Source organism: Bubalus bubalis, chromosome 18 (genome assembly GCF_019923935.1).
Source record: "Bubalus bubalis isolate 160015118507 breed Murrah chromosome 18, NDDB_SH_1, whole genome shotgun sequence".
NCBI lineage: Eukaryota > Metazoa > Chordata > Mammalia > Artiodactyla > Bovidae > Bubalus > Bubalus bubalis.
Genome location: NC_059174.1, coordinates 63,663,335 through 63,688,504, shown reverse-complemented (window position 1 = coordinate 63,688,504; position 25,170 = coordinate 63,663,335). Strand labels below are relative to the sequence as shown.

At 47.5% G+C, this 25,170-nt stretch overlaps 1 protein-coding gene across 4 annotated transcripts; it reads right to left on the bottom strand.

The window, feature by feature from the left end:
- Positions 1-404: 404 nt before the first annotated feature.
- ZNF667 (zinc finger protein 667) lies at positions 405-23,478 on the bottom strand. Of its 4 annotated transcripts, none has more exons than XM_025270297.3 (6): positions 23,235-23,478; positions 14,767-14,930; positions 10,626-10,716; positions 9,001-9,127; positions 7,266-7,358; positions 405-2,731 (listed from the first exon to the last, which is right to left on the bottom strand). In XM_025270297.3, exons 3-6 carry the CDS (start codon positions 10,656-10,658, stop codon positions 1,152-1,154), a joined length of 1,833 nt encoding a protein of 610 aa, XP_025126082.3. In that variant the 5' UTR covers positions 10,659-10,716; positions 14,767-14,930; positions 23,235-23,478; the 3' UTR covers positions 405-1,151. The 4 variants fall into 4 exon arrangements, with proteins under 4 accessions (XP_025126082.3, XP_025126083.3, XP_006078432.3 ...); XM_025270298.3 differs by lacking the exon at positions 23,235-23,478 and adding an exon at positions 23,039-23,203; XM_006078370.4 differs by lacking the exon at positions 23,235-23,478 and adding an exon at positions 22,641-22,798.
- Positions 23,479-25,170: the final 1,692 nt, after the last annotated feature.

Below are 25,170 nucleotides of genomic sequence, written 5' to 3'. Positions count from 1 at the left end.
ACACACTGGAAAGAAGGACTGAACACTATTGTATATATGGTGAACAGCTGACAAGAAAAGAGCCTGGCACATAAATGCAGGGTTTTTCTCATGTCTTAGTTCAGTTTGCCATAACAAAACACCATAAACTGAGTGATGTAAAATTCATTTCTCAGAGTTTTGGAGGCTGATGCTGGTGAGGGCTAGTTTGTCTTCTTGTGTTCTCGCATGGCAGAGATCTCTGGTGTCTCTTCTTTTAAAAACACCATTCCTATTATGAGGACCACATCCTCAAGACCTCATCTAACCCTTACTATATCCCAAAAGGCCTCAATTCAAATACAGTCACACTGGGGGTTACGTTTTTAACATGAACTCAGTCCACGACATCCCATTCTCCACCAATCACTTGTGGCACACCAGTGTTCTTACATAAAAATACCAATGTTTATTCATATAAATATAAATTCATATACAAACAAAACAATAATTTCTCCCCATTCTGAAGTTCCTCATTCTTCAGTACATCCTGTTTTTTTCCCCATTAGCTTGTCCCAGGCTTGTTAGATTTTTCACACCATGAAAATCCTATATCTTCATATCGACAGAGACAGTATTGTAATGATTCTATCGTGCACACAACTGTGAGTGCTATTATCTCTTTACTCAGTCTTCTTTATTCTCACCCACAAGTTACTGTTAGCTGAAAGTGGCACCCTGGTTTGTGAGAAAATCCCTTCTGTGATTCTTCTAAGGGACAAACTCGAACTCTCTCTTCACATGCCCTTAAGTCAGGCTCACAGATCCATCCAGGAAAATGGATTTACAATTTACTTTGTTGTACATGACCAATGAAATAGCTTTAAAGTTACGATGGAAATAAAGTATCAGTTATTTTTATCAAATGAAGAATGCTCTTCATTAAAAATGACTGACCCAATCATCTGAGCTTGTTATTTTGAAACTAACATATATGATAAAGTCACTGCTTCAGTTGATTTCAGATCCTCCGGTCAAATCACCAATGACTTTTGTTCTTTGGCTTTCAAAGTGGGACACAACATCAAACTGCCCCATTTTTACAGTTTGTGTTACAGACATGCATTTTCCCACGCCTCTGTCTCTGCTACTTGGCTGGCCTCCCTCTCTGCTTTTACATATTTAAAACGATCTTAAGCCTTTTCCTCAGAATGTGTATTCTGATGTCGAATCAAGGATGAGCTCCGACTGTATGCCTTCCCACATTTACTACATTCATAGGGTTTCTCCGAGGAATGACTTCTCTGATGCCGAATAAGATCGGAGCCGCTGCTAAATGCCTTCCCACATTCATTACATTCATAGGGTTTCTCTCCAGTGTGACTTCTTTCATGGAGGATGAGGGATGTCCGCTGGCTAAAGGCCTTCCCACATGTTTTGCATGTGTATGGTTTCTCTCCAGTGTGAATTCTTTCATGTTGGGCGAGGTGTGCGCTCTGACTGAAGGCCTTCCCACACTGATCGCATTCATAGGGTCTGTCTTCACTATGAATTCTCTTATGTCTCGTAAGAGAGATGCGGTGACTGAAGGCTTTTCCACACTCCTCACATTGATAAGGTTTTTCTCCAGTATGAATTCTCTGATGTTCAATAAGAAATGACTGGCGGCCAAAAACTTTACTACACTTATTGCATTTGAAGGGTTTCTCTTCAGAATGAATGTTCTGATGTATTTTAAGGTTGGCAGTTCCAGAAAACATCTTCCCACACTCTTTACATTCAAACAGTTTCTTTTTCTTTGTATGGACTTTTTGGTGTTGGATAAGGGATGAATGCCGATTGCAGACCTTCTCACATTTATTACATTGGTATAGTTTCTCTTTATTATGAATTCTTAGATGTAGAATAAGGGTTGAAAGCCGCCTGAACATCTTCTCACATTTATTGCATTTGTGGGGTTTCTCTGAATTATGAATTCTCTGATGAAGCATAATGGATGAAATTCTACTAAAGAATTTCCCACATTTTCTGCATTTATAAGGATTCTCTAAATGGTGACTTCTCTGCTGTAGACTGTGACTTAAGGTCTTCTCACTTTGACAAGTTTTCTCTCCAGTATGAATTCTTTTATGTATAACAAGGACCGATTTCTTACTGAAGACTCTCCTACATTTATTGCATTTGTATGTTTTCTTTCCACTGTGAATTTTCTTATGAAGTAAAAAAGATGACATGCGAATGAAGGCTTTCTTACATTTTCTGCACTGGTAGACATTTTCAACAAAGTGGATTTTCTGATGTATACTGAGAGATGAGCACTGACTCAAGGCCTTCCCACAGTCAAAGACCTCCTTCTCACCATGAACCTTCCTGTGTAGGAGCAGGGATGTTCTCTGAATGAAGCTTTCCCCACATTTATCACATTCAAAGCTTTTCCTTCCACTGTGGATTTTCTGGTGAAGAATGAGGGATGAGATCTGTCTGAAAGCTTTTCTACAAGTACTGCATTCATAAGGCTTCTCCCCAGCATGAGAGTTCTGATGGAATTTAAGAGATAAGCTTTGACTAAAGAACTTCCCACAGTCGTTACATTTTAAAGATTTCTTCTCTGAGTGTACTTTCTTGCGTTTTATTAGGACTGAATTTTTCCTGCAGCCTCTCTTTCCTGTGGGAACTTTCTGCGGTGTGGAAACTGGTTTCTGATAGATGCTTTGCCCAGATTTGTTGCACTGATTTGGAGGTAACTTCTTGGTCTCACATTTAGACCCTAAGTCTGAAAGACATCAAGAAATTCAGTTTGTTTTCCTGTGCTAAAAAAATGAAGCTGTTTGCAATAATTATCAATCAAAATAATAACAATGATAATTAGAAAAATAACTCTTTGAGTGTTTTATTATAGTTTTAACATAGTAAGGACTTTATAGAAATATTTAATAACAAATTCACAGAAGTGCAATTTGAAATGAATAAAGGTTTTATTATTGAATAAATATATACCATATACTTTGGAAGAAAAGCTATGACAATCCTAAACAGTCTGTTAAAAAGCAGAGACATCACTTTGCTGACAAAGGTTCATATAGTCAAAGCTATGGTTTTTCCAGTAGTCATGTATGGATGTGAGAGTTGGACCATGAATAAGGCTGAATGCTGAAGAATTGATGTTTTTGAACTGTGGTGCTGGAGAAGACTCTCGAGAGTCCCTTGGACCACAAGGAGATCAAACTAGTCAATCCCTAAAGAAAATGCTGAAGTGGAAGCTCCAGTACTTTGGCTATCTGGTGCAAAGAGCTGACTCATTGGAAAAGACCCTGATGCTGGAAAAGACTGAAGGCAGGAGGAGAAGGGGGTGACAGAGGATAAGATAGTTGGACGGCATCACTGACTCAATGGACATGAGCCTGAGCAAACTCCAGGAAATAGTGAAGGACAGAGAAGCCTGGCATGCTGCAGTCCATGGGGTCACAGAGGTGGACAAGACTTAGCAACTGAACAACAACATATACCACATTAAACTCCATAAACTGTTCAATAGATAAATGTAGTTTTATTGTAGGAAATGTCCAGGAAAGGCAGAAGGTAAAGTATAGACAGACACAATTTGCCAAAACTCAAAACATAAGAAAAAGATGATCTGAATAGGCACATATCTATTTAAAACACTGAATCAGTAATTAATAACCTTCCAAAACAGAACGTACCAGGCCCATATGTGTTTGCTAGTGAAATATACAAAACATTTAAGAAAGACATCATTCCAATTCTCCATGATCTCTTTCAGAGGACAAAAGCAGAGGGAATACTTACTACCTCATTGTATGAGGTCATCATTACCTTAACACCAAAACAAGACACACCATAAGAAAAGCAAAGTACAGACCAATATCCCTGTTAAATACTTATGCAAAAATCCTAAACAAAATACTAGCAAGCCAAATTCAACAGTACATTAAAAGGATCATACACATGAGCAAGTTGGATTTATACCTGGAATGCAAGGATAATTCAACATAGGAAAATAAATGTAATATATCACAATCACCAAATTAAAGGACAAAACCACATGATCATCTCAACTGATGCAGAAAAAGCTTTTGACAAAATTCATCACTCTTTCATGATAAAAAACACTCAGTGAGCTAGGAACAGAAGGAACTACCTCAATTTCACACCAAAAACAGTTTGAACATTTATTAACTAATTTGAATTAATAAGTGAATTAATTCAGTAAAGTGGCAGGATATAAAATCAACACTCAAAAATCAGCTTTGTTTCTATATACTACCAATGACCACTCCATAAAGGAAATTGAGAAAACAATCCCATTTACTATAACATCAAAAAGGATAAAATATTTAGGAGTAAGTTTAACCAAAGAGATGAAAGACACTGAAAACTACAAACATTGCTAAAAGAAATCAAAGCTATAAATAAATGGAAAGACATCCTGTGCTTGTGGATTGAAAGACTTAATATTGTAAAACTGTCCATACTACTCAAAGTTATCTACAGATTCAATGCAATCCCTATCAAAATCCCAGTAACATTTTTTGCAGTAGAAAAAAGTCCTAAAATTCATATAGAATCTCAAGGGACCCTGAATAACCAAAACACTCTTGAAAGAGAGAAATGAAGAAGGATGCTTAGACTTCCTAATAATTAAGATGGTGTGGCAGTGGCATAAAGGTAGATATGCAGACCAATGGAAGACAACAGACAGCCCAGAAATAAACTCTTACATATCTGGTCAAATGATTTTCAACAAGGGAGCCAAGACTATCACAAAGGGGAAAGAACAGTTTCTTCCACAAATGGTGTTGGGAAAACTGGGTACCTACTTGCAAAAGAATGAACATGGACCCCTTAGTTACACTATATACAAAAACTAAGTCAAAAATAGACTAAAGACCTAAAATGTAAGACCAAAAATTATTACACTCCTAGGCAGAAAACACAGGGGAAAAGCTTCAGGACATTGGATTTGGCACTGAATTTCTTGGATATGGCACCAAAAGCACAGGCAACAAAATGAAAGAAGAGAATGAGACTACATCAAACTTAACTTTTGTGTTTCAGAGAAAACAACAGGGAAAACGCAACCTATAGATATTGCAGATCACATATATGATAAAGGACTAACATGCAGAATATATAAAGAACTTCTACAACTTAAAGACAAATTACCCTATTAAAAAAATGGGCAAAGGACTTGAATAGATATTTCTCCAAGGCAGACAGACAAGTGGCCAATAAACATATTAAAAGATGTTTTAGATTTAGATTAGAGAAATGCAAATTAAATCCACAAGATCACCTTACAACATAAAAACAGCCTATATATATATTAAAAAAAAAACAAACAAACAGAAAACAAGTGCTGTAAGGATGAGCAGAACCCGGAACCCTTGTGTGCTACTGGTGGAAATGAAAAATGGTGTAGACACTGTGGAAAATGGTATGGTGGTTCCTTAGAAACTTAAAAACAGAACTACCATATGATTCAACAATACTAACACTGGGTATATATATCCAAAGGAATTGAAATCAGGGTCTTGAAGAGATTTATCTGTACACCCATATTCCCTGCAGCATGAATCACAGTAGCTAAGATGTGGAAGCAACCCATATGTCCACTAACAGATGAATAAAGAAAGAAAATGTGGTACATACACACAGTGGAATATGATGTAACCTTAAAAAACAAAATCCTGTCATGTACTACAACACGGATGAACCTTGATGACATTATGCTAAGTGGAAAAAAGCTAGTAACAGAAGGTCAAATACTGCATGATTCCATTCATATGAAGTATCCATAGTAGTCAAAATCATACCAAGGGCTGAGTGGAGAGGTGGAAAGAATTAGTGTTTAGTGGATACGGAGTCAGTATTGCAATACTTAAAAGTTCTAGATACCTCTTGTTCAACAATGCAAATATACTTAACTATACATTTAAAAATGGTTAAGATGGGAATTCCCTGGCAATCCAGTGGTTAGGACTCTATGCTCTCACTCCTGAGGGCACAGGTTCAATTCCTGCTCAGAAAACTAAGATCCCACAAACCAAGCAGCACAGTCAAAAAATAAATAAATAAAAACTAAATTTAAATGGTTAAGATGGTAAATTTAATGTTATGTGCTTTTTACAATTAAAAAATTAAACTCATAGCTGTAAAAATGAACTAAAAACACAACAAAATTTAAAAACCCATAATTTAACCAATCAAAGAAGAATTTATTAATACTAGAGAAGGAAATGAGTTCTTGAAGAGCAGTCAAAATAAACGCTTGTGGGAAAGATTTTTAATTTTTTTTTAAGGAATAAAGACAATGATGCAAGTCAGATCATTATAAATACAATCACTAGAGAAGTCAGAATACACACACTTTCTCTGAAGGGAAATATGAAAACCAAAGCAGGATGGGGATGAGGCTATTAAAACCTGAGCTTCTGAGACCAGAAGCTGGGGTTCAAATCCCAACTCTGGTGCTACTTCCCAGCTAGATGACCTTGGGCAAGTCACTGAACTTCTTTGGCCCTCAGTTTCCACATCTATAAAATAGGAATAATAAGAGGATCTACCTTATAGAGCTGTTGGGAGGAACCTGTACTTAAAAAAGAGTTATCAAGGACTTCCCTGGTGGTCCAGTGGTTATGCATTCACTTTGTTATGCAGGATACGCAGGTTCAACCCACAGTCAGGGAACTAAGATTCCACATGCCACAGAGCAACTAAGCCTGTGAGCTCTGGAGCCTGTGTGTCATAAGTAGGGAGTCTGTTTGGCAATCCAGCATGACACTACTAAGACCAGATGCAGCCAAATAGGGAGAAGGCGATGGCACCCCACTCCAGTGCTCTTGCCTGGAAAATCCCATGGACAGAGGAGCCTGGTAGGCTGCAGTCCATGGGGTCGCTAAGAGTCAGACACGACTGAGCGACTTCACTTTGACTTTTCACTTTCATGCATTGGAGAAGGAAATGGCAACCCACTCCAGTATTCTTGCCTGGAGAATCCCAGGGACGAGCTGAGCCTACTGGGCTCCCATCTATGGGGTCGCACAGAGTCGGACACGACTGAAGTGACTTGGCAGCAGCAGCAGCAGCAGCCAAATAAATAATTTATTTTTTTTAAAGAATATCAGATACCTAGTGAGAGACTTGTTGAATATTAATTGTTCTCCCTCTGGGGACACATACTGAAGAGACTTGAGTTTTCTGCACAACCTTGGGGTCTTTGAGGTGGAGAAAGTGGCTCTCAACTATTATCTTAAAGATGTTGCCCTTTTATGATGGAAGGCACTCACCCAAGCCCCGGCGTCTTTTCACTGGGTCCACCATCCAGGGCGCTTTCCCTTTCTCCAATAAGGTGATCACGTTTGGTCTCCGAAAGGAAAGTCCTACAACACAGGAAAAACATTGGAACTGAGCATGATGCGGGCACCACCGCTATTAGAATCAGGCTTTGTCTCAAGAGAAATGGGGTGTATTCATGCAAAAGGAGCACAGAGGATGTGAAGGGTAGGTGGAGAAAAGGATGAAAGGTCAGTCATAGACAGCATAGCTATTCACCTCTAAGTCTACAAAACCGACTGCTCTGGGGAAGAGCTGGAGCAGAACTCCTGAGGCTGGTCATTTGGTGACAGTCTGCCCACATGCGAGCCCGCGCGCTCTGGTCTGCTGTAGCCCACACTCCCATGCCAGCTGCTCCCGTCAGCGTCCGCCAATAGCAGCACTGGCGGCTTCCACTTCTGCTCTGCTTTTTCCCGTGACTCCCAGAACGAGCCTCATGTTGCCCCCTCAGCACGATAAACAAAACAGGCAGTGCTCCCCTCGCCTTCTGAAGTCTGAGTCCTATCCCCAAAGTCCTAAAAACTCCAAACTCTTCCCTCTGTCCTCCCAGCCCTAGGATGGAGGATGTGTCCTGCAGTTACCATATGTTACTTCAGCGTCCAATATTTACCTTTTAATAGTACCTGTTAAAAGTCAATTCTTTAAATTTCTCTCAAAAACAAGTCCTCAAAAGGTTATATATATAGTTACTATTGATATATGACCAGTACCTACCACTCCTAGACATATACCCAAGAGAGATGAAAATATGCATCCACACAAAAATTTGTACATGAACATTCAGAGCAGCAGATTCGTAACAGCCATACAGTGGAAACAACCCAAATGCCTATCAACTGGTGAATGGAAAAAGAAAAGGTGGAATATTATTTGGCCACGAAGAGGAAATGAGGTACTGATACATGCTACAATGCAGATGAACCTCAAAAATATTACCTTAAATGAAAGAAGTCAGACACAAAGGACAACATATTTAATTTCATTTTTATGGAACACCAAGAATAGGGAAATTCATAGACAGAAAGTAGATAATGGTTTAGTGTTTGCCTAATCTGGGGGCGTTAGTTGGCACAGGTAAATAAAAAAGTGATTGATGATAGTTACAGGCTTTCTTTGGGGGGTAATGAAGATGTTGGAGAAGACTCTTGAGAGTCTTGGACTGCAAGGAGATCCAACCAGTCCATCCTAATGGAGATCAGTCCTGGGTGTTCATTGGTAGGATTGATGTTGAAGCTGAAACTCCAATACTTTGGCCACCTGATGCGAAGAGCTGACTCATTCAAAAAGACCCTGATGCTGGGAAAGATTGAGAGCAGGAGGAGAAGGGGACGACAGAGGATGAGATGGTTGGATGGCATCACCAACTCAATGGACAGAGGTTTAGGTGAACTCCAGGAATTGGTGATGGACAGGGAGGCCTGGCGTATTGCGGTTCATGGAGTTGCAAAGAGTTGGACAGGACTAAGTGACTGAACTGAAGATGTTCTAAAATTGACTATGGTGATGGGTGCTCAAGTCTGTAAATACACTTAAAAAACCAACTGAACTGTATGCTTCACATGGGTGAATTATACCTCAATAAAGCTATTAAAAAAAAAAGCCAAACTGGAGTGGCTTCTATTTCCCTGACTAATCGATTCATCTCCCTCAACAGTCCAGTTGTGGATCATGGGAGCAGGAGAGCCTTACCGAGAGAAACCAGGTTCTGGTAGTTTTCCAACATGACATCTTCATACAGATCCTTCTGAATGGGGCTCAGCCATTCCCACTCCTCCTGGGAGAAGTAGATGGCCAAATCCCCAAATGTCACTGGTGCCTGGAACGGAAAAGCAGATGTCCTTTCACTGCGGGCTTGTGCTTCCACACGGCTGGAGAAAACAGTGGACTTCCAAACATGGAAGACACATGATGCCAGGGTTCTATTAAGGAAACACTGAGGCTCTGAGATCAAAAGGGGCCGTTGTAATAAATAAAACACAATGCAATATGATACAGCTGGTGTTAAAGGTTTTTTCCCATAAAAAGCACATCAACTTGGATTTATACGGCACTGACAAAGACAAGGCGTTCTTCTAGGTACCCTGCATGCACTAGCCCACGTTAGGCAGTGACTGGGGCACCGCCGAGAGGACCACAGCAATGGTACAGATACAGGAACTGAGGCCCAGAGAGGTGAGGTAACGTACTGGAGGTCTCACAGCTTGTAAAAGGAGAAGCTGGGGTTCAATCTGGGCAGTCCTACTTCTGATTCATGTCCCTAACCACATGTGAGCGCATTATATGTGGCAAAATTTTTGCAGATGTTATCAAGGTTAAATCAGTTGACCTTGAAATAGGAGGAAGTAGCCTGGATTATCTAGGTCGGCTCGGTGTCATCACAGGAGCCCCCAAGAGCAAAGGATTTTCTCCAGCTGGCGGAAGAGGAAAGCGCAAAGGGAAGTCGGGGAGATCTGCAGCATGAGTGGTACTGGACCTGTTGAGGCTGGTTTGAACAAAGGGAGCAAAGGGAGACCCTGGGACAAAGGGAGCCACTTGGGAAGCAGAGGAGAAGGAATGAAATTTTGCCAGTAACCACTGAGTTCAGAAGAGGACCCTGAGCATCAGATGGGACCACAGCTGGGGGACAGCTTGATTTCACTCTTGTGAGACCCAAAACAGAGGACCCAGCTAACCCAAGCTGGGTCTGAACCCCAACCCACAAACTTGTGAAAATAAATGTATGCTGTCTTGAATGGCCAAGTTTGCAGCAATGGGGAACAAATACACACAACTTAAAGGGCAGAAGTGTCTATTATGAGAAACTGCATTCAGGAGGCTTGCTGTAGAAAATTGCTTGACTGCTAAAATCTTGAAACATGCCTATCATAGGCGGCTGCCTCACTGGCCTGGGTCCAACTAACTCTACCTGAATACCAACAGGGTCAGAAGTCTCGCAAAGTTAGAGAAGTTTCCTCCTCGTAAATACGGGCTGTATAAGTAGAAACAACGGCAACATTAGAGATTAACTCTGGAGGACAACATCCAGCCCTCTGCCCCAGCAGGTCCCACCTGGGCACTTATGTCCACCTTGAGAAATCATGGTGTCTCTGGCCTTCTCTCTGGGGAGGGAAGACAGGCAGAGCCCCTGGAGATGCTGAATGCATAGGTGAAAGGTCATGCACACACTGAGAAAAAAAGAGACGGGGCCCCTACTCACGCTCCCACCCTCTGAGGTGATGGTAGGAAACCAGGGACCATGTCTTCATGGGGCCGGAAGGCAAGAAATGGTTTCCTACAAGGCAGAAGAACTTTCCCGAAGGAAGAGCAGTACTTACCTTGGACTTGGACTTCCCCCGAGCAGCAGGCATCCTCTTCTCTGTCTTAGGGCTCACAGCTGGAGGAGGGAAGAGCACTGAGAAGGTAAGCCTAGGGGAGAAGAGAAGCCGTGAGACTGCCTGCGCCATCAGGAGGGCCCACAGCCTCCAGGCCCACACCTTGGTCACACACACACACCGGGTAAGTCAGAGCATTGTCTGAAACATTCCTGCCCTTTCTCAGCACCAGGGAGAAGCTGTAGCCAACACCGTCTATTCCTGAGATCACAGGAGGTGCCAGGTCAGGAGACAATGAAAGGGGCAGACGCCTGCTCTTCCAGCTGACAAGTAGCTGTGGCGTGCCCGCCACGTGCCAGGAGCTGTCCCAGGGGCTGGCGGGGGAGCAGAGTCAGAGCAGAGAGGCACCTGCTCCCGGTCCCTTACATTTCAGCAGGGAGGACAGGCCCACACAGAGCCCAGTGTGAGCTGTGATCCCTGCTGTGAAGGAAACTGGACCTGAGCAGGGAAGGAGGGGCAGGCGTGGGGGGGAGGCCTCTCAGAAGCAGCCACCCGGAGCCAAGGTGTGACTGCAGGGCACGCATGAGTCACCTGGGCATGGGGAGAAGGGCATTCTGGGCAGAGGTACAGCAGGTGCAAGAGCCGTGCAGCAGGTGCACGCTGGGCATGTGGAGGGCAGAGAGAACGCAGGTGAGCAGAAGCAGCATGAGAGAGCGGGGAGATGGTGGGCCTGAGGTGACTGGGGTCAGGAGGAGCCAGGTCATGAAGGGGGTGACAAGCAGTTTGGAACTGATCTAAGTGTGATAAGGTGTGGGGAGGGATGGTAGCTGAGCAAAGGAATGATGTGACTGACTTAACATTTAACAAAAATTTTTCTTGGTGGCTATGTGGCCAATACTATGAATGTGTGTTGGTGGGGTACAAAGGAGGAAGTAAGAGCTGCAGAAGGGGCTCATTAGACAGGTGCGCAGAAATCTGGAAGAGAAACCTCAATGGTGTGCACCAGGGTGAAAGAGCAAGAGCTGAGATGTCAAGAATCACCTCCAAGGGAGGCCCTCTGTCGCTCCATCACTCTATACCTGTCTCGTCCAACATGAATACCAGCGGACACTGAGTTCAGGAAATAAGAAACTGTTTCATTTTATTTCAATTCATTTATTATTAAAACTATAAAAATGATAACTACTAGAATCATCAAATTAAAATTTATCACTAATCTAAGATTAAAAACTGATCCTTAGTTCAGTTACTGTAAAACTTTTACGTATGTCTGGAACAGTTTGGGTTTGTTTCTTTGGGCCATGCCATGTGGCTTGTGGAGTATCTCAGCCCCCCAACCAGGAATGGAACCCAGGCCACAGCAGTGAAAGCCTAGAATCCTAACCACTAGGCCACCAGGGACTGCCCTCCAATAATAAATTTTACAAAATTTAAATATAGATCAAATATCTCCAATAAAAATTAAGTGTCTGGATTGAGGTGCACTCTAACCATAAAATACATACCTGATTTTAAAGACCTACTATGAAAAAAAATAGAATGTAAAAAATCCCATGGGTAATTGTTTATATTGATTACAAGTTGAAAAGGTAATATGTCAGATATACTGTATTGAGTTTTAAAATGTATTATTAATAAGACTATACAATGTTGGAAAGACAGTCTCTTCAACAAATGGTGCTTGGAAAACTAGACAGTCATACATAAAAAAAAAAAAAAAATGAAACTAGATCATTCTTTAACTCCATACACAAAAATAAGCTCAAAAAAGACCTAAACGTGAGACTGAATACTATAAACCTCCTATAGGAAAACATAGGCAGAACACACTCACATAACCATAACCACAGCAATATCTTTTCAATCCATCTCACAAAAAAATGGAAATAAAAACAAACAAAAACAAATGGAATGGGACCTGCTGCTGCTAAGTCGTTTCAGTCGAGTCCGACTCTGTGCGACCCCATAGACGGCAGCCCACCAGGCTCCCCCGTCCCTGGGATTCTCCAGGCAAGAACACTGGAGTGGGTTGCCATTTCCTTCTCCAATGCATGAAAGTGAAAAGTCAAAGTGAAGTCACTCAGTTGTGTCCAACTCTTAGCAACCCCATGGACTGCAGCCTACCAGGCTCCTCCGTCCATGGGATTTTCCAGGCAAGAATACTGGAGTGGGTTGCCATTGCCTTCTCCAGGAATGGGACCTACTCAAACTCAAAAGCTTTTGCACAGCAAAGGAAACAAAAAACAAAAAGACAGCCCACAGATTGGGAGAAAATATCTGTATCGATGTGACTGGTAAGGGATTAGTCTCCAAAACTTACAAACAGCTATGATACTTAACATTCAGAAAACTAAGATCATGACATCTGGTCCCATCACTTCATGTCAAATAGATGGGAAAACAGTGGAAACAGTGACAGACTTTATTTTGGGGGGCTCCAAAATCACTGCAGATGGTGACTGCAGCCATGAAATTAAAAGACACTTGCTCCTTGGAAGCAAAGTTATGACCAACCTAGACACCATATTAAAAAGCAGAGCATTACTTTGTCAACAAAGGTCTGTCTAGTGAAAGCTATGGTTTTTCCAGTAGTCATGTATGGATGTGAGAGTTGGACTATAAAGACAGCTGAGCACTGAAGAATTGATGCTTTTGAACTGTGGTGTTGGAGAAGTCTCTTGAGAGTCCCTTGGACTGCAAGGAGATCCAACCAGTCCATCCTAAAGGAGACCAGTCCTGAGTGTTCATTGCAAGGACTGATGTTGAAACTTAAACTCCAATCCTTTGGCCACCTGACACGAAGAGCTGACTCACTGGAAAAGACCCTGATGCTGGGAAAGATTGAGGGCAGGAGGAGAAGGGGACGACAGAGGATGAGATGGTTGGATGGCATCACCGACTCAATGGACATGGCTTTGGGTGGACTCCGGGAGTTGGTGATGGACAAGGAGGCCTGGCGTGCTGCGATTCATGGGGTTGCAAAGAGTCAAGACATGACTGAGGGACTGAACTGAACGGAACTATGATACTTAATGGCATCAAAACAAACAACCCACTCAAAAAGTGGGCAGAAGACCTAAGTAGACATTTCTCCAAAGACGACACACAGATGGCCAATTGGCACATGAAAAGATGTTCAACACAGCTAATTATTAGAGAAATGCACATCATAACTACAGTGAGGTATCACTTCACACCACTCAGAATGGCCATCATCAAAAATCCACAAACAATAAATGCTAAAGAGAGGGTGGAGAGAAGAGAACCCTCCTACATTATGGGTGGGAATGTAAACTGGTACAGCCGCTATGGAGAACAGTATGGAGGTTCCTTAAAAAACTAAAAGTACAGCTACCATATGGCCCTGCAACCCCAGGCCTGGGCATGGATCTGGAGAAGAACATGACCTGAAAGGATGCACGCACCCAACGCTGACTGCAGCAGTGCTCACCGCAGCCAAGACATGGAGGCAACCTGCATGTGCACCGACAGAGCGACGGACAAAGGTGTGGACACACACACAATAGAACACACTCGGCCATTAGAAAAATGACACAATGCCATCCGCAGCAACACGGATGGACTAGAGAGTGCTCTACTGAGTGAAGTCAGACAGAGAAGGAGGAATACCGTTTGACATCCCTTACACGTGGAATCTAAAAAGAAATGACACAAAAGAAGTTACTTACAGAAGAGAAAGACTCACAGAGAAGGAACTTATGGTTGCTGCAGGAAGGTCACGTACACACTGCTGTATTTAAAATGGATGCTGGGTAGTCTGCAATGTCTGCGGATTTCCATGGGGTACAGACTGCCATCAGAGTGCGCTATAAGATATCGAACTGATGCCACTGAACCTGAGGCTGGGGAGACGTGTGCCCCAGGGGCTCGCGTGAGCCGGGGTAGGCCAGCTCCAGCACTCCACTGCCACGCGGCCTCCAAGCTCTTCTGACTACATCCCTGCACAGCAAAGGAGGGCTAATGTCTAACTCAGCAGCCTGAGAACACCCCAAAGCAGCTGCCCAACCACATAAAACTCCTGAAGTCTTCTGGTTTTTTTTTTCTGCAACAACCATATGACTTTTGCATTCCACCTCATGATAAATCTGTGTTAATATAAAAACTGTGTTTAAAAATCACTTACCAGATTCTTCCTTTCTGATTCCTCAAGTCAAGTGGACTGCTCCAGGAAGTGGCACGGCGTCCATCCTGTGGTTTCTCATAGCTGCTTGTGCTCGTCACACACCGTGAATTGAAGGTGTGTGATTCTTGTCCACAAAGTAATTTCCTCCAAGGAACTCGGCACAGCTGGGAGGAAAGAACAGCAGTTTGTCGTTAGATAATTCTGGATTCAAAGTTTGCCTCTGCCGATTACTGGCTGTGGGAGAGCTACACAGAGCCTCAGGCTGCTCATCTGTACAATGGGGTAAACACAAATCTGCCTCGCCCTTAGCTGGCAGAAGTTTACCTGAGTTACCCTCAACAACAGGCACACAGTTATCTCTCGCCTTCCTTTTCCTTTTTAATTTGGTATACACCAAGCATCACCAAGGACGCCTGACACCCACCAAGAGGGCTGCGGCAAGAATCCTCACACAGGGCTGGTTAGAGAGAGACCGGCGACTTGGCAATATCGCCTAAGACTGAGGGTGCACATACTGTTTGACCCAGGTATTTCTGATACGTCTTTGGACATTCCTGCGTGTGTGTAAAATGACAGGGTTTGCAGGAGGAGCCAGGGCAGTGCTTCGGTGGAGGGCATGCATCTGGAGCCAGGCGGTCTGGGTTTAGCTTCCGACCTCGCCACCCACTTCCTGAGTGACTCAGATGCCCTCCCTGTCCTCTCTGGGCCTCAGCTTCCTCAACAGCCAAACGAGGAAAATAACCAGGACAACTCCACAGGGCTGCTGTGAAAATTAAATGAATAAAAACACTCAATGAACTCAGGGGAGCACCAGTGCTAAACAAGTGTTAGTGTTTAAATTTTCATTACCTTACTAAGTCCGAGCTCCAGTGCTCAGCATATGACAGACCAATGAACCGAGAGACGAGCTGCTGGAACAAGGAACAGTGACTTTATCTGGAAAGCCAGGAGATGAGAAGGTGGCGCACTCATGTCCCAAAGAACCACCTTGCCTGAGTTAGAATTCAGGCTTCTTTTATGCAAAAAGGGGAGGAAGTAGAGGCAAACATTTCCTAGTTCCAGTCAGCCTCTGAAAGGGATGCATTAATTTCTTCCTGCCTGCAGTCATTCACAGGTGGCCTTGGTCAGGATGATTCCAGAGACCTAAACAAAGGTATTTTACCTCCATGCTCATTACCTGGCAGACAGAGTTCCCGGAGATGGACCACTATGTGTAACTTAAGCTTACAAGCAATGGCCCTTTAGTGATTAACCTGTAATAGAATACAAAGGTTCTCCCATTATGATTAACTACCTGTCAAGAGCCTGGAAACAACTGCCTATCAGTAAGAAAAGGAGTGAACGCTACATGCACATATGGGGCACCAAGCAGCCTGACAAGGAATAAGGCAGCACTACACCCGTGGGTCTTTACTGGGGTAATTGTGCTCCCAGGAGATGCAATGCCTGGACATTTGTAGTTGTCCCAGCTTGAGGGGTGAGGTGCTCTAGGCATCTAATGGGCAGAGATAAGAGACGCTGCTAAACATCCTACAAGGTTCAGGACAGTGCCCAGAGCACAGAACGAGCAATCAGGGCCACGATGTCAGCTCTAAGGAGGCTAAGAGATCTGCTGTGCCTGTCATGTGTGAAATGATTTCCAAGACATGGTATAATGATGGAGAATAGGTGTAGAGGAAAATGTTTAGGAAAAAAAAAAAACACACGATATGAATACTTGAGTGAAAAGGCACAGACAAGTTCTGGAAATGGAATAAAGAAGTTGGTAGCAATGACTGTCCCTGAAGAATGGAATTGGGTCACTAGGTTTCAAAATTCCCTTTTCCCTATCTACGCTTTGGCAAGTGCACAGACAATCACCTCTTCGAAACAACAACACAAAATACAGAGGCTGGATCCCACGACACCTCAGGGGAGGGATCTAAACCGGGCCTGTATTCTGAGTCCCAGACCACAGGGTGGGAGAGGGCTGTGCAATTTAGCACAACACTAAAGCCTTGCTCCTAAGATGAGGATGGCTAGAACCTGGATGAGTACAAGCTTCAAAACTTACTGGAAAGCTCTACCCCACACTGCTGCCAGTGTTGCTGGCTCCTGCAGCCCTGAGCCCTCAGAGCCTCAGCCCTGATTGCCACCCCCGGCCCAGGCAGGAAGGAGCCAAAGGTCGTGGTGGTGGGCGACAGGGGCCGTGGCAAGACGTCGCTGCTGGTGGTGAACGGCCAGGGCTCCTTCCCCGAGCGCTACGCCCCGTCCATTCAGCAAGGACAGGGCCAGCATGACTACGGGCAGCAGGGAGGCGACCAGGAACCCCCATGACGCTGCTGGGCACAAAGACTACGATGGCTGCGGCCCCTGTCCCACCAGAACACCCGCCTCGTGCCCACCTGCCAGGATGTCACGAACCCCACCAGCTATGGCAACGTTCTCACGGAGGGCTTCCCTGAGGTCACACGTCTCTGCGTGGGGTCCCCATGCTGCTCACTGGAGCTGGGGAAGGACGCGGAGTGGCTGCACAAGCTTCAGCAGGCCCAGCTGGAGTCCGGCACCTGCACGCAGGGCCAGCGTGCCCTCTACCTGGAACGTTCTGCCGTTTTGGGAGAACGAGGAGGACATCTGAGAGGCCGTCGAGGCCGCCCTGAGCACACTGCATAAGGCACAGCGGCAGAAACAAAGCGGCTGTGCCTGTGGCTTGGACACCTCCCAGCGGGCACATGGCCCCCATGGCAGGACGGACAGTGCCCAGGTCCGCACACACAGACTGCCCTCCGGATCCGGCCCCTCCTTGGCTCTCAAAAGGTGCTTGGAGCCGGGCGTCTCCAGGACCTCGTGTCTGGGGCCTGTGGTCAGGCCCTTGGCACATTCTGGAACTCTCTCCTTTCCCAGCTGGGGCTCTGACCACAAGCTCCCCTCCAGCCGGGTGACAATGGCGGGGAGGGCGGATTCTGTCCCTCTGGACCCCGAAGCTGGCATCTGTCCTCAGGACTCAAGAGTGCCCTCTTCACAGCCAGCCCCCAGCTGTGTCAGGCCCCGCACAACAGGTCCTCAAGGCCTACGCCTGAAAACGCGAAACAACGTCCAGCATGTGGATAAACGTGACCTGGCGGCCTTCCACAGCTCCCAGGCCTGCTCTCCCAGGCCACCCCTCCCTGGGCTCCTGAGAAGGCACAGCTGCATCCTCCAGCTTCCAGCTTTCTCCCCCAGGAACTCGGGCAGCACGGTGGGGCCGGGGCCCATGAGAGGACACGGGCCCCAGCCCCGGGCGTGGGGGCTGCACCAGCCCCCTCCCACCTCCTCATGCAGAGGACTTCAGTCTCAGCCCTCAGCCCAGCCACCATCTTTCCAGGGCTGGACGCACAGGGGGCAGAGAAGAACTTCTCTCAAAAAGCATTCCCTGGACCATCTATCTGACTCCTGCTCAGCGCTCTGCAACCCTCCTCCCACCAAAACTTGCCAGAAACCCGAGATGAAAAGTGACATCAGCTCCAAGTGCCCTTGGGCAAGTCGGGTCTCTCTACAGACTGTTGCCCCACCTGCAGAAGGACAGCACTGGCCTATTAAACTGTCATCACGCTCCCCTCTGTCCCTCACCAGCCCCACTTCTGCTGAGGAGTGGAACCACGTGTGGAAGCCAGGCCATCCTGGCCACCTGAGAGAACAGACTTGATGAACCCCCAGCACAGATTCACCGAACCTCCTGGAAGGTCTGGGGTCAGGGGCCCCAAGTTTTTAAACAAGCGCCCTGGGTGACTCTGATGTCCCGCGGATTGGGAGCTGGTGGCTCCTGAGTAAGCCCGGGAATCAGCATTACCTAAGATGAGCTCATGGCAGCCCATGGTTCCTGCCCACCCCGGTTCTCTCTCACATCAGCTCCCTCCCTGGCCCAGTGCTTCGGCCTCCAGCGGACCTAAGAAAGAGAATTCTGAAATCCTCCCTACCACACCTAGGTTCCCCAAGGCCCAGCCATGGCCTGGGGAATCAACAGAGCATTCTGTCCAAGACCTCGTGGAAAAATTATAGTCTAGGGCAGAGGTCCATAAAATACAGTGTGTGGGCCAAATCTGGCCACTATTTTTGTAAAGTTTTGCTGAAACACACACACACAAAAGTTACTGGACAGTGAGACTTCCCTGATGGCGCAGGGGATAAGAATCTGCCCACCAGTGCAGGGGACACAGGTTCGATCCCTGGTACAGGAGGATTCCACATGACATGAAGCAACTAAGCCTGTGCGCCACAATTAATGAGCCCTTCAGCCACAACCACTGGGCCCACATGCCGCGACTACGGAAGCCCGCACTCTTAGAGCCTGTGCTTCGCAACAAGAGCAGCCACGGCAATGAGAAGCCGGCTGCTCACCGCCGCTAGAGACAACCCGCGCAAAGCAACGAAAACCGAGCACGGCCAAAAATAACAAAGAATTTTTTTTTTAAGTTACTGGACAGTGGCATGCCTCCCTTCTGGGCACAGCACCCCTGTGATCCGGGGGGCTCTGCTGGGTGTCGAGTTGGGGACGGGTCCTGACACACCTGAAAGGCAGTCTCACTGCCTCTGTTTAGCCAGCCTGTTCCTGCTGTACCACCTGTCTAGTATTTTAAGCTCACTCTCACCCTGAACCTGAAAGCCCCAGACCCCAGGGATACAGGAAGGTACTTTCTCCAAAGACGCAAACGCAGCTGAACAGAAAACACAGGCTTTGCACCTGAATGTCAGCCCCGCCATTTTCTCTGCTGGGCGTGGGAACAGATTTGACTTCCTCACTTAAAATGGGATGGGGCTAGGAATGTCCCTACTGCAGGCAAGTACAGCGGTCAGGACTGCCTTTGACAAGATATTGGAAGCACTGGTCACTGGTATCTCCTCTTCCCTCCCCACCATCAACTTAATTTCTCTTATACTGAGAAGCCCCAGAAGAGTCCACAAACTCTCACAGCCATAGCTCTCAACCCTGTTTGTACACAGTAATCTCTCGGGAGTTTTTTTTAATTAAAAACTGATGGCAGGGCCTGATGCCAGAATAATCAAGTCAATCTCTGGGACCTGAGTCCAAGCATGTCTTATTCCTATCTTCTAAGATTTCTACTTTATGCAAAGCCACAGTTTAGAACTACTGCCCCAGTCTCAGAGCCCCAGGCTGGAGATCTCCCTGTCGAAGCCCAGACCTGAGCACTGGGGAGGAATAAGTCTTTGATAAGCTCAAACTTTTATATTCCCTGACCAAAGAATTCCAAGGAGGGACTTCTCTGGTGGTCCAGTGGTTAAGAATGTGCCTGGCAATGCACAAGACATGGGTTCAATCCCTGGTCCGGGAAGATCCCACATGCCTCGAGGCAACGAAGCCCACGTGTGCCACAACTACTGAGCCCGTGCTCTAGAGCCTGGGATGCTCTGCAACAAGAGGAGCCACCACAGTGAGAAGCCGGCGCTCTGCAACTAGAGTAGCCCCTGCTCCCCACCACCAGAGGAAGCCCGAGAGCAGCGATGAAAACCCAGTGCAGCCAAAGATAAGTAAATAAAGCAATAATCTTTAAAAAAAAGAATTCCAAGGAGTCATTCCTGGCTTTGGAGTTAATGGAGACGTCCACAGGAAGCCTTGGTGTTAACACTGAAAATGCACCCACTGTCACCGTATTATCCCTTCACCCTGCTTTACTTTTTAAGACACTTACTGCCACTTGCTATAAATTTAACTTCCTCTCTTTACTAAATTGCAAGCACCAGATGAATAGAAACCGAGTCTGTCTTGTCAGTCTGGCCCACGGCAGGCATCTGAATGCTGAGTGAGGGATGCCTCTCAGAGCCTCCCCAGGCTGCAGGCCACAGATACCCTTTTCTTTTTTCTCATCTCCGGAACAATTCCCTCTACCCCTTCTCGTCGAGCCCCCTCCCGCTCCGGCCCACCCTCAGGCCCTGAGAACGTTCATGGTGTGCCCTCATCGTGCTCCTGTACTACTAGTTCTTGACTAGGAGGGCTGTATCCGCCACAGGACGCCAGGCTGTGTCCAGAGACATGTCTGCTTGTCAAAATTGCGGACGCGGGGTGTGCTACTGGCTTCTAGCGGGTAGAAGGCAGAGATAATGCTAAATACCCTACAATATATAGGATAGCCCTCCCCTGTACCCCATTCCAACGAAAAACTATCTGACCCTAACCATCCAAAGTGCCAAAGCTGAGAAGCCCTGGACAGGCTGACAGATGTCTCCAGATCTCTGTGTTACTAGGAATATTTGTCCCCAGTTCCTGCCACTTCCCATCTTGGTTGGCAACCCCACGCAATCCCTCAGGACAGCTCCATCCCGGAAGACCCTCTGCTCCTGCCCTCCCAGGAGCCTGACCAGAAAATTCTCAATGTAAGCTTGACCTAGCCTTTAAGGTTATTTTACCTCTCCACCTGAAACCCTTTCCCTGGAGCTCCACTTTTTGCTTTTCTTCCTGTGTGGATTTTATTCTCTGTGAAATCTCTGCAGTTATTGCACTAATAATAAAGCAATTATCATTTATATATTGCTTACTTGTGTCAGGCACTTTTTGATTGGGTTGATCAAAAGGTTCACTCGAGTTTTTCCATAACATTTTACAGAAAAACCCAAACAAACTTTTTGGCCAACCCAGTACTTAACATTCACCACAAGCTTAAGATCAGTACTCTTATCTCCATTTTGCAGTGGCAATATAAATGACCTCCCCGCAAATCACACAACAACTCAGTGATGGAACCAGAAGTCCCAGAGTCCCCAGGCTACACTGTTAGGAAGCAAACACACAACCATACGCAGTCACAGGTACAGAGACCAAGGAAGACTGCATGCGTGTGTGCGCGCACGCACGCTCAGTCCTGTCCAACTCTTCTCTGACTCTACGAACTGCAGCCCACCAGGCTCCTCTGTCCATGGGATTTTCCAGGCAAGAACACTGGAGTGGGTTGACGTTTCCTCCTCCAGGGGATCCTCCTGACCCAGGGATAGAGCCTGCGTCTCCAGCATTGGCAGGCAGGTTCTTTACCCCTGTGCCACCTGGGAAAGCATGGCTGACTCTGCCCTCCCTTCAGATGCGTTAATGCAGTAACAGACCCAAAGGAGCAACTGGGCCAGAAGAGTTCAGCTCCTCAGCTTCCAGGATGGCCGCCCAATCTCAAGTTCAGAGGCGAAGATTCCGCTAGCATTCCCCACTGTGCTCCCACCTCAGGGCGGGGACAAGGACACGCGGCCACCAGCACGACAGCAAACACCCAGCGCCCGCACCGGGCTGAGCCACGCTCCGTCCTGGGTATTTGGGTTTCACGACGTTACCCCAGGTAACCGTCCCAGCGCTGACGCGGGTGCTGTCATCACCCGATTTTACCCAGAAGCCTGCACGCCTGTGAAGCCGCGCAGCGTCCTCCCCACGGGGACCCTCCTCCCGCGGCCGCAGGGACACAGCACGACGGCGCCGTGACACCGCCACCCATGCACAACCGCAGAGCCGCTGACGCCGGACAGCCACCGGGTCAAACCACGCGGCCACGCCAGACAGCGCCACACGGCCACTTACATGGTCACACACGCCAACGCGCTCCAGCGGCATCGCCACGCTCACACGCCGCCCCCGGCGCCCTCCCACAGGCGCAGTCGCTTCTTCCTCACACGACCACCACAGACCTCGCGGGGAAACACGAACGCGGGCCCGAGGCACGTCCCCGTCCCCACACGGCCGGCTCCGTCACAGACCCGCAGAGACGCCACCATACGCCCTCCTCTCCTCACAGCACGGCGCCGCCACCACACGCTTCACACAGAGTCCTTCATCTCACACTCCGTCACCACACGACCAGACAAGGCCCCGCGGGCGGTTGCGGGCGTCCAGACACACAAGCTCAGCAGACACACACCACACTCACCCCGTCCTCCCGGGTCGCGTCCGGGCGGCGACCACAGCAGCTGCGCCGGCACCTCGCGCGCCCCTGGCTCCCCGCTCGCTCCCCACGCCTGCGCACTCCCCTGCGAGACCCCCGCGGCTCGCTGCCGGGCCCCGCCCCGTCACGCGCGGGACACGTCGACGGGCCGCGGCCCCGCCCCCAGGGCGTCCCCGAGCGCACGAGGCCCCGCCCCTAAACAAAGCCACGCGGCGCGCAGGCGTTCACTCAGCGCTCCCACCGGCTCCGGCCTGAGGCCCCGCCCCCTCACACGCCGGTCGCGCAATCCGAGCCGCTCTTGGGGGCGTGGCCCCGCCCGAGGCCCCGCCCCCACACCAAAGCGCGCAGGTGCAGGGTGCGCTTTGCGCTCCCGGGGTCCCCACCTGTAGCAGTCCTTAGGAGATCACGCAGACGGATTCAGGTGCTGAGGCCCTGCTTTGGTCCCTTCAGCCAGACCCAGTCTCCCCAGTTCGCTGCCCTCCTGGGCATCCATACCTACACGCTCCCGTCCGGGAGCTTTCCGTCCCAACACCCTTCCCTCTGCCCCCAGGGCTTAAAGGGCCGTAGAGCCGGGCTCACCCGCGGCCTGGAACGCGCGCGCTGGCGCCTGCGCACCGCGAGCTCAGGCTGCTCCTCCCAGAAGCCTCGTGACTTGAGGTTGCGGGATCCCGGCTCACGGTGGCTCCGATCTGTCTGACCCAGAGTCGAGTGGACACAGGAGAGGGGCGAAGGGATGGTTCTCCAGGACAAGGGTGGAATCTCGTTTGCGACTTGGCCGAACGAACTGCCCCAGAGTCCTTTGCGCGGCGCCTTTCGAGACTCGAACCACACCTCCCAGGAGCCCTTGCGGCTTGTTTCCACGCCTTGTGATGACGCAGCTGCGTGTGGGCCCGGTGGGGACGCGGGCGCCCTCTTGTGGCGGCGCGTGAGGGGACCGCGAGACTGAGACGATGGAGGTGTGAGCTCGGCCCTGTGATGTGGGCGTGCGGGTGCCGGGTTGCGATTGTGCGTTGTGTGTACGTAACCCACTATTTGTGGTTGTGTACTGCTTCCCTGGTGGCTCAGTGGTGAAGAATCCGCCTGCCAATGCAGGGTACTGTGGTTGGATCCCTGGGTCGGGAAGATCCCCTGGAGGCGGGTATGGCAACCCACTCCAGTATTCTTGCTGGAGAATCCCATGGACAGAGGAGCCTGCAGGCTACAGTCCATGGAGTCGAGAAGTCGAACACGACTGAGCGACTAAAACAACAACCTGTGTGGAAACTTTTTTATGTACTTATTTTTGAAAACTAATTTTGAGTGTGTGTGCCTGTGCACCTCCACCCGTCATGTGTGGCTGCTTTTGGACGATGCAGAGCTGAGTAGCGGCCACAGACATTGGTCCACAGAGGTTAAAATACTGACTCTGTACATCCCAGTTTTTGTGGTTGTGAGTTTGTGTGTCAGGGAGAACCCACAGATAGTGTGTGCCGTTTCTGGAAGTGTAACCAAGCAGGACCCCATGATGGAGGCCTTCCCCCATGGCCTCTGCTGCAGCTCCCCTCGGAAGTCCCCAGGTAGTAGTTGATGCACATTTGCTGAGTTGTTTTGCAGCTGTGAACCCCCTTCCCCACCAAATGGACAGACTATTAATACTTGATGAGGATGAACGTGTAGCCCCAGGGCTCCTGCAACCTAAGACCAAGACCAAGTGACCAAGTGAAGTCACTCAGTTGTGTCCGACTCTTTGCGACCCCATGGACTGTAGCCTACCACGCTCCTTCATCCATGGCATTTTCCAGGCAAGAGTACTGGAGTGGATTGCCATTTCCTTCTCAGGAGGACCTTCCTGACCCAGGGATCAAACCTGGGTCTCCTGCATTGTAGGCGGACACTTTACCATCTGAGCCACAAGGGAAGTCTGCAACCTAAGGCCTGATAATGTTAACCCATGTGACATGACCCTTCTGTATCACCATCAGCCAATCAGAGAACTGTGCACAAGCTGATCATCAGGATCCCCCCACACTAGTGCTTTAGAAGTGTTTCACCGAGGTCCAGAGTGTGGGCTCAGTACTTATGTGTGGCGCAGTGGCTTTGTTGCCCCAGGGCATGTGGAATCTTCCCCCATTAAGGATCCAGCCTGTGTTCCAGGCCCATTCTTATCCACTAGACCACCTGGAAGCCTTTTACTTTTATTGCTTAACAAATCAGAATTCACATGAATTTTTAAATACTGGGTTTTTTTTTCTCTTATTCTGTGTGTTTGAAATATCATGTAACTTTTTGAAGCAGCAGTAGCTTACAGTTAATAAGGAACATGGTTTTCTTTTTTGTGTATGCGTGTGTGGTGGGTGTGTGTATGTATTACATTAAAACTTCATTTCTGGCACTGAACTTTTAATTTTATATGGCTTCCACCTAGTATGAAATAGTATTCTTGGAACAGGGTTATTTTCAATGAAGTGTGTAACTGAACCGTAGGATAAAAGTTTGCTTCCTATGAGCATGCTTGAACACAAGAACATCAGGATAT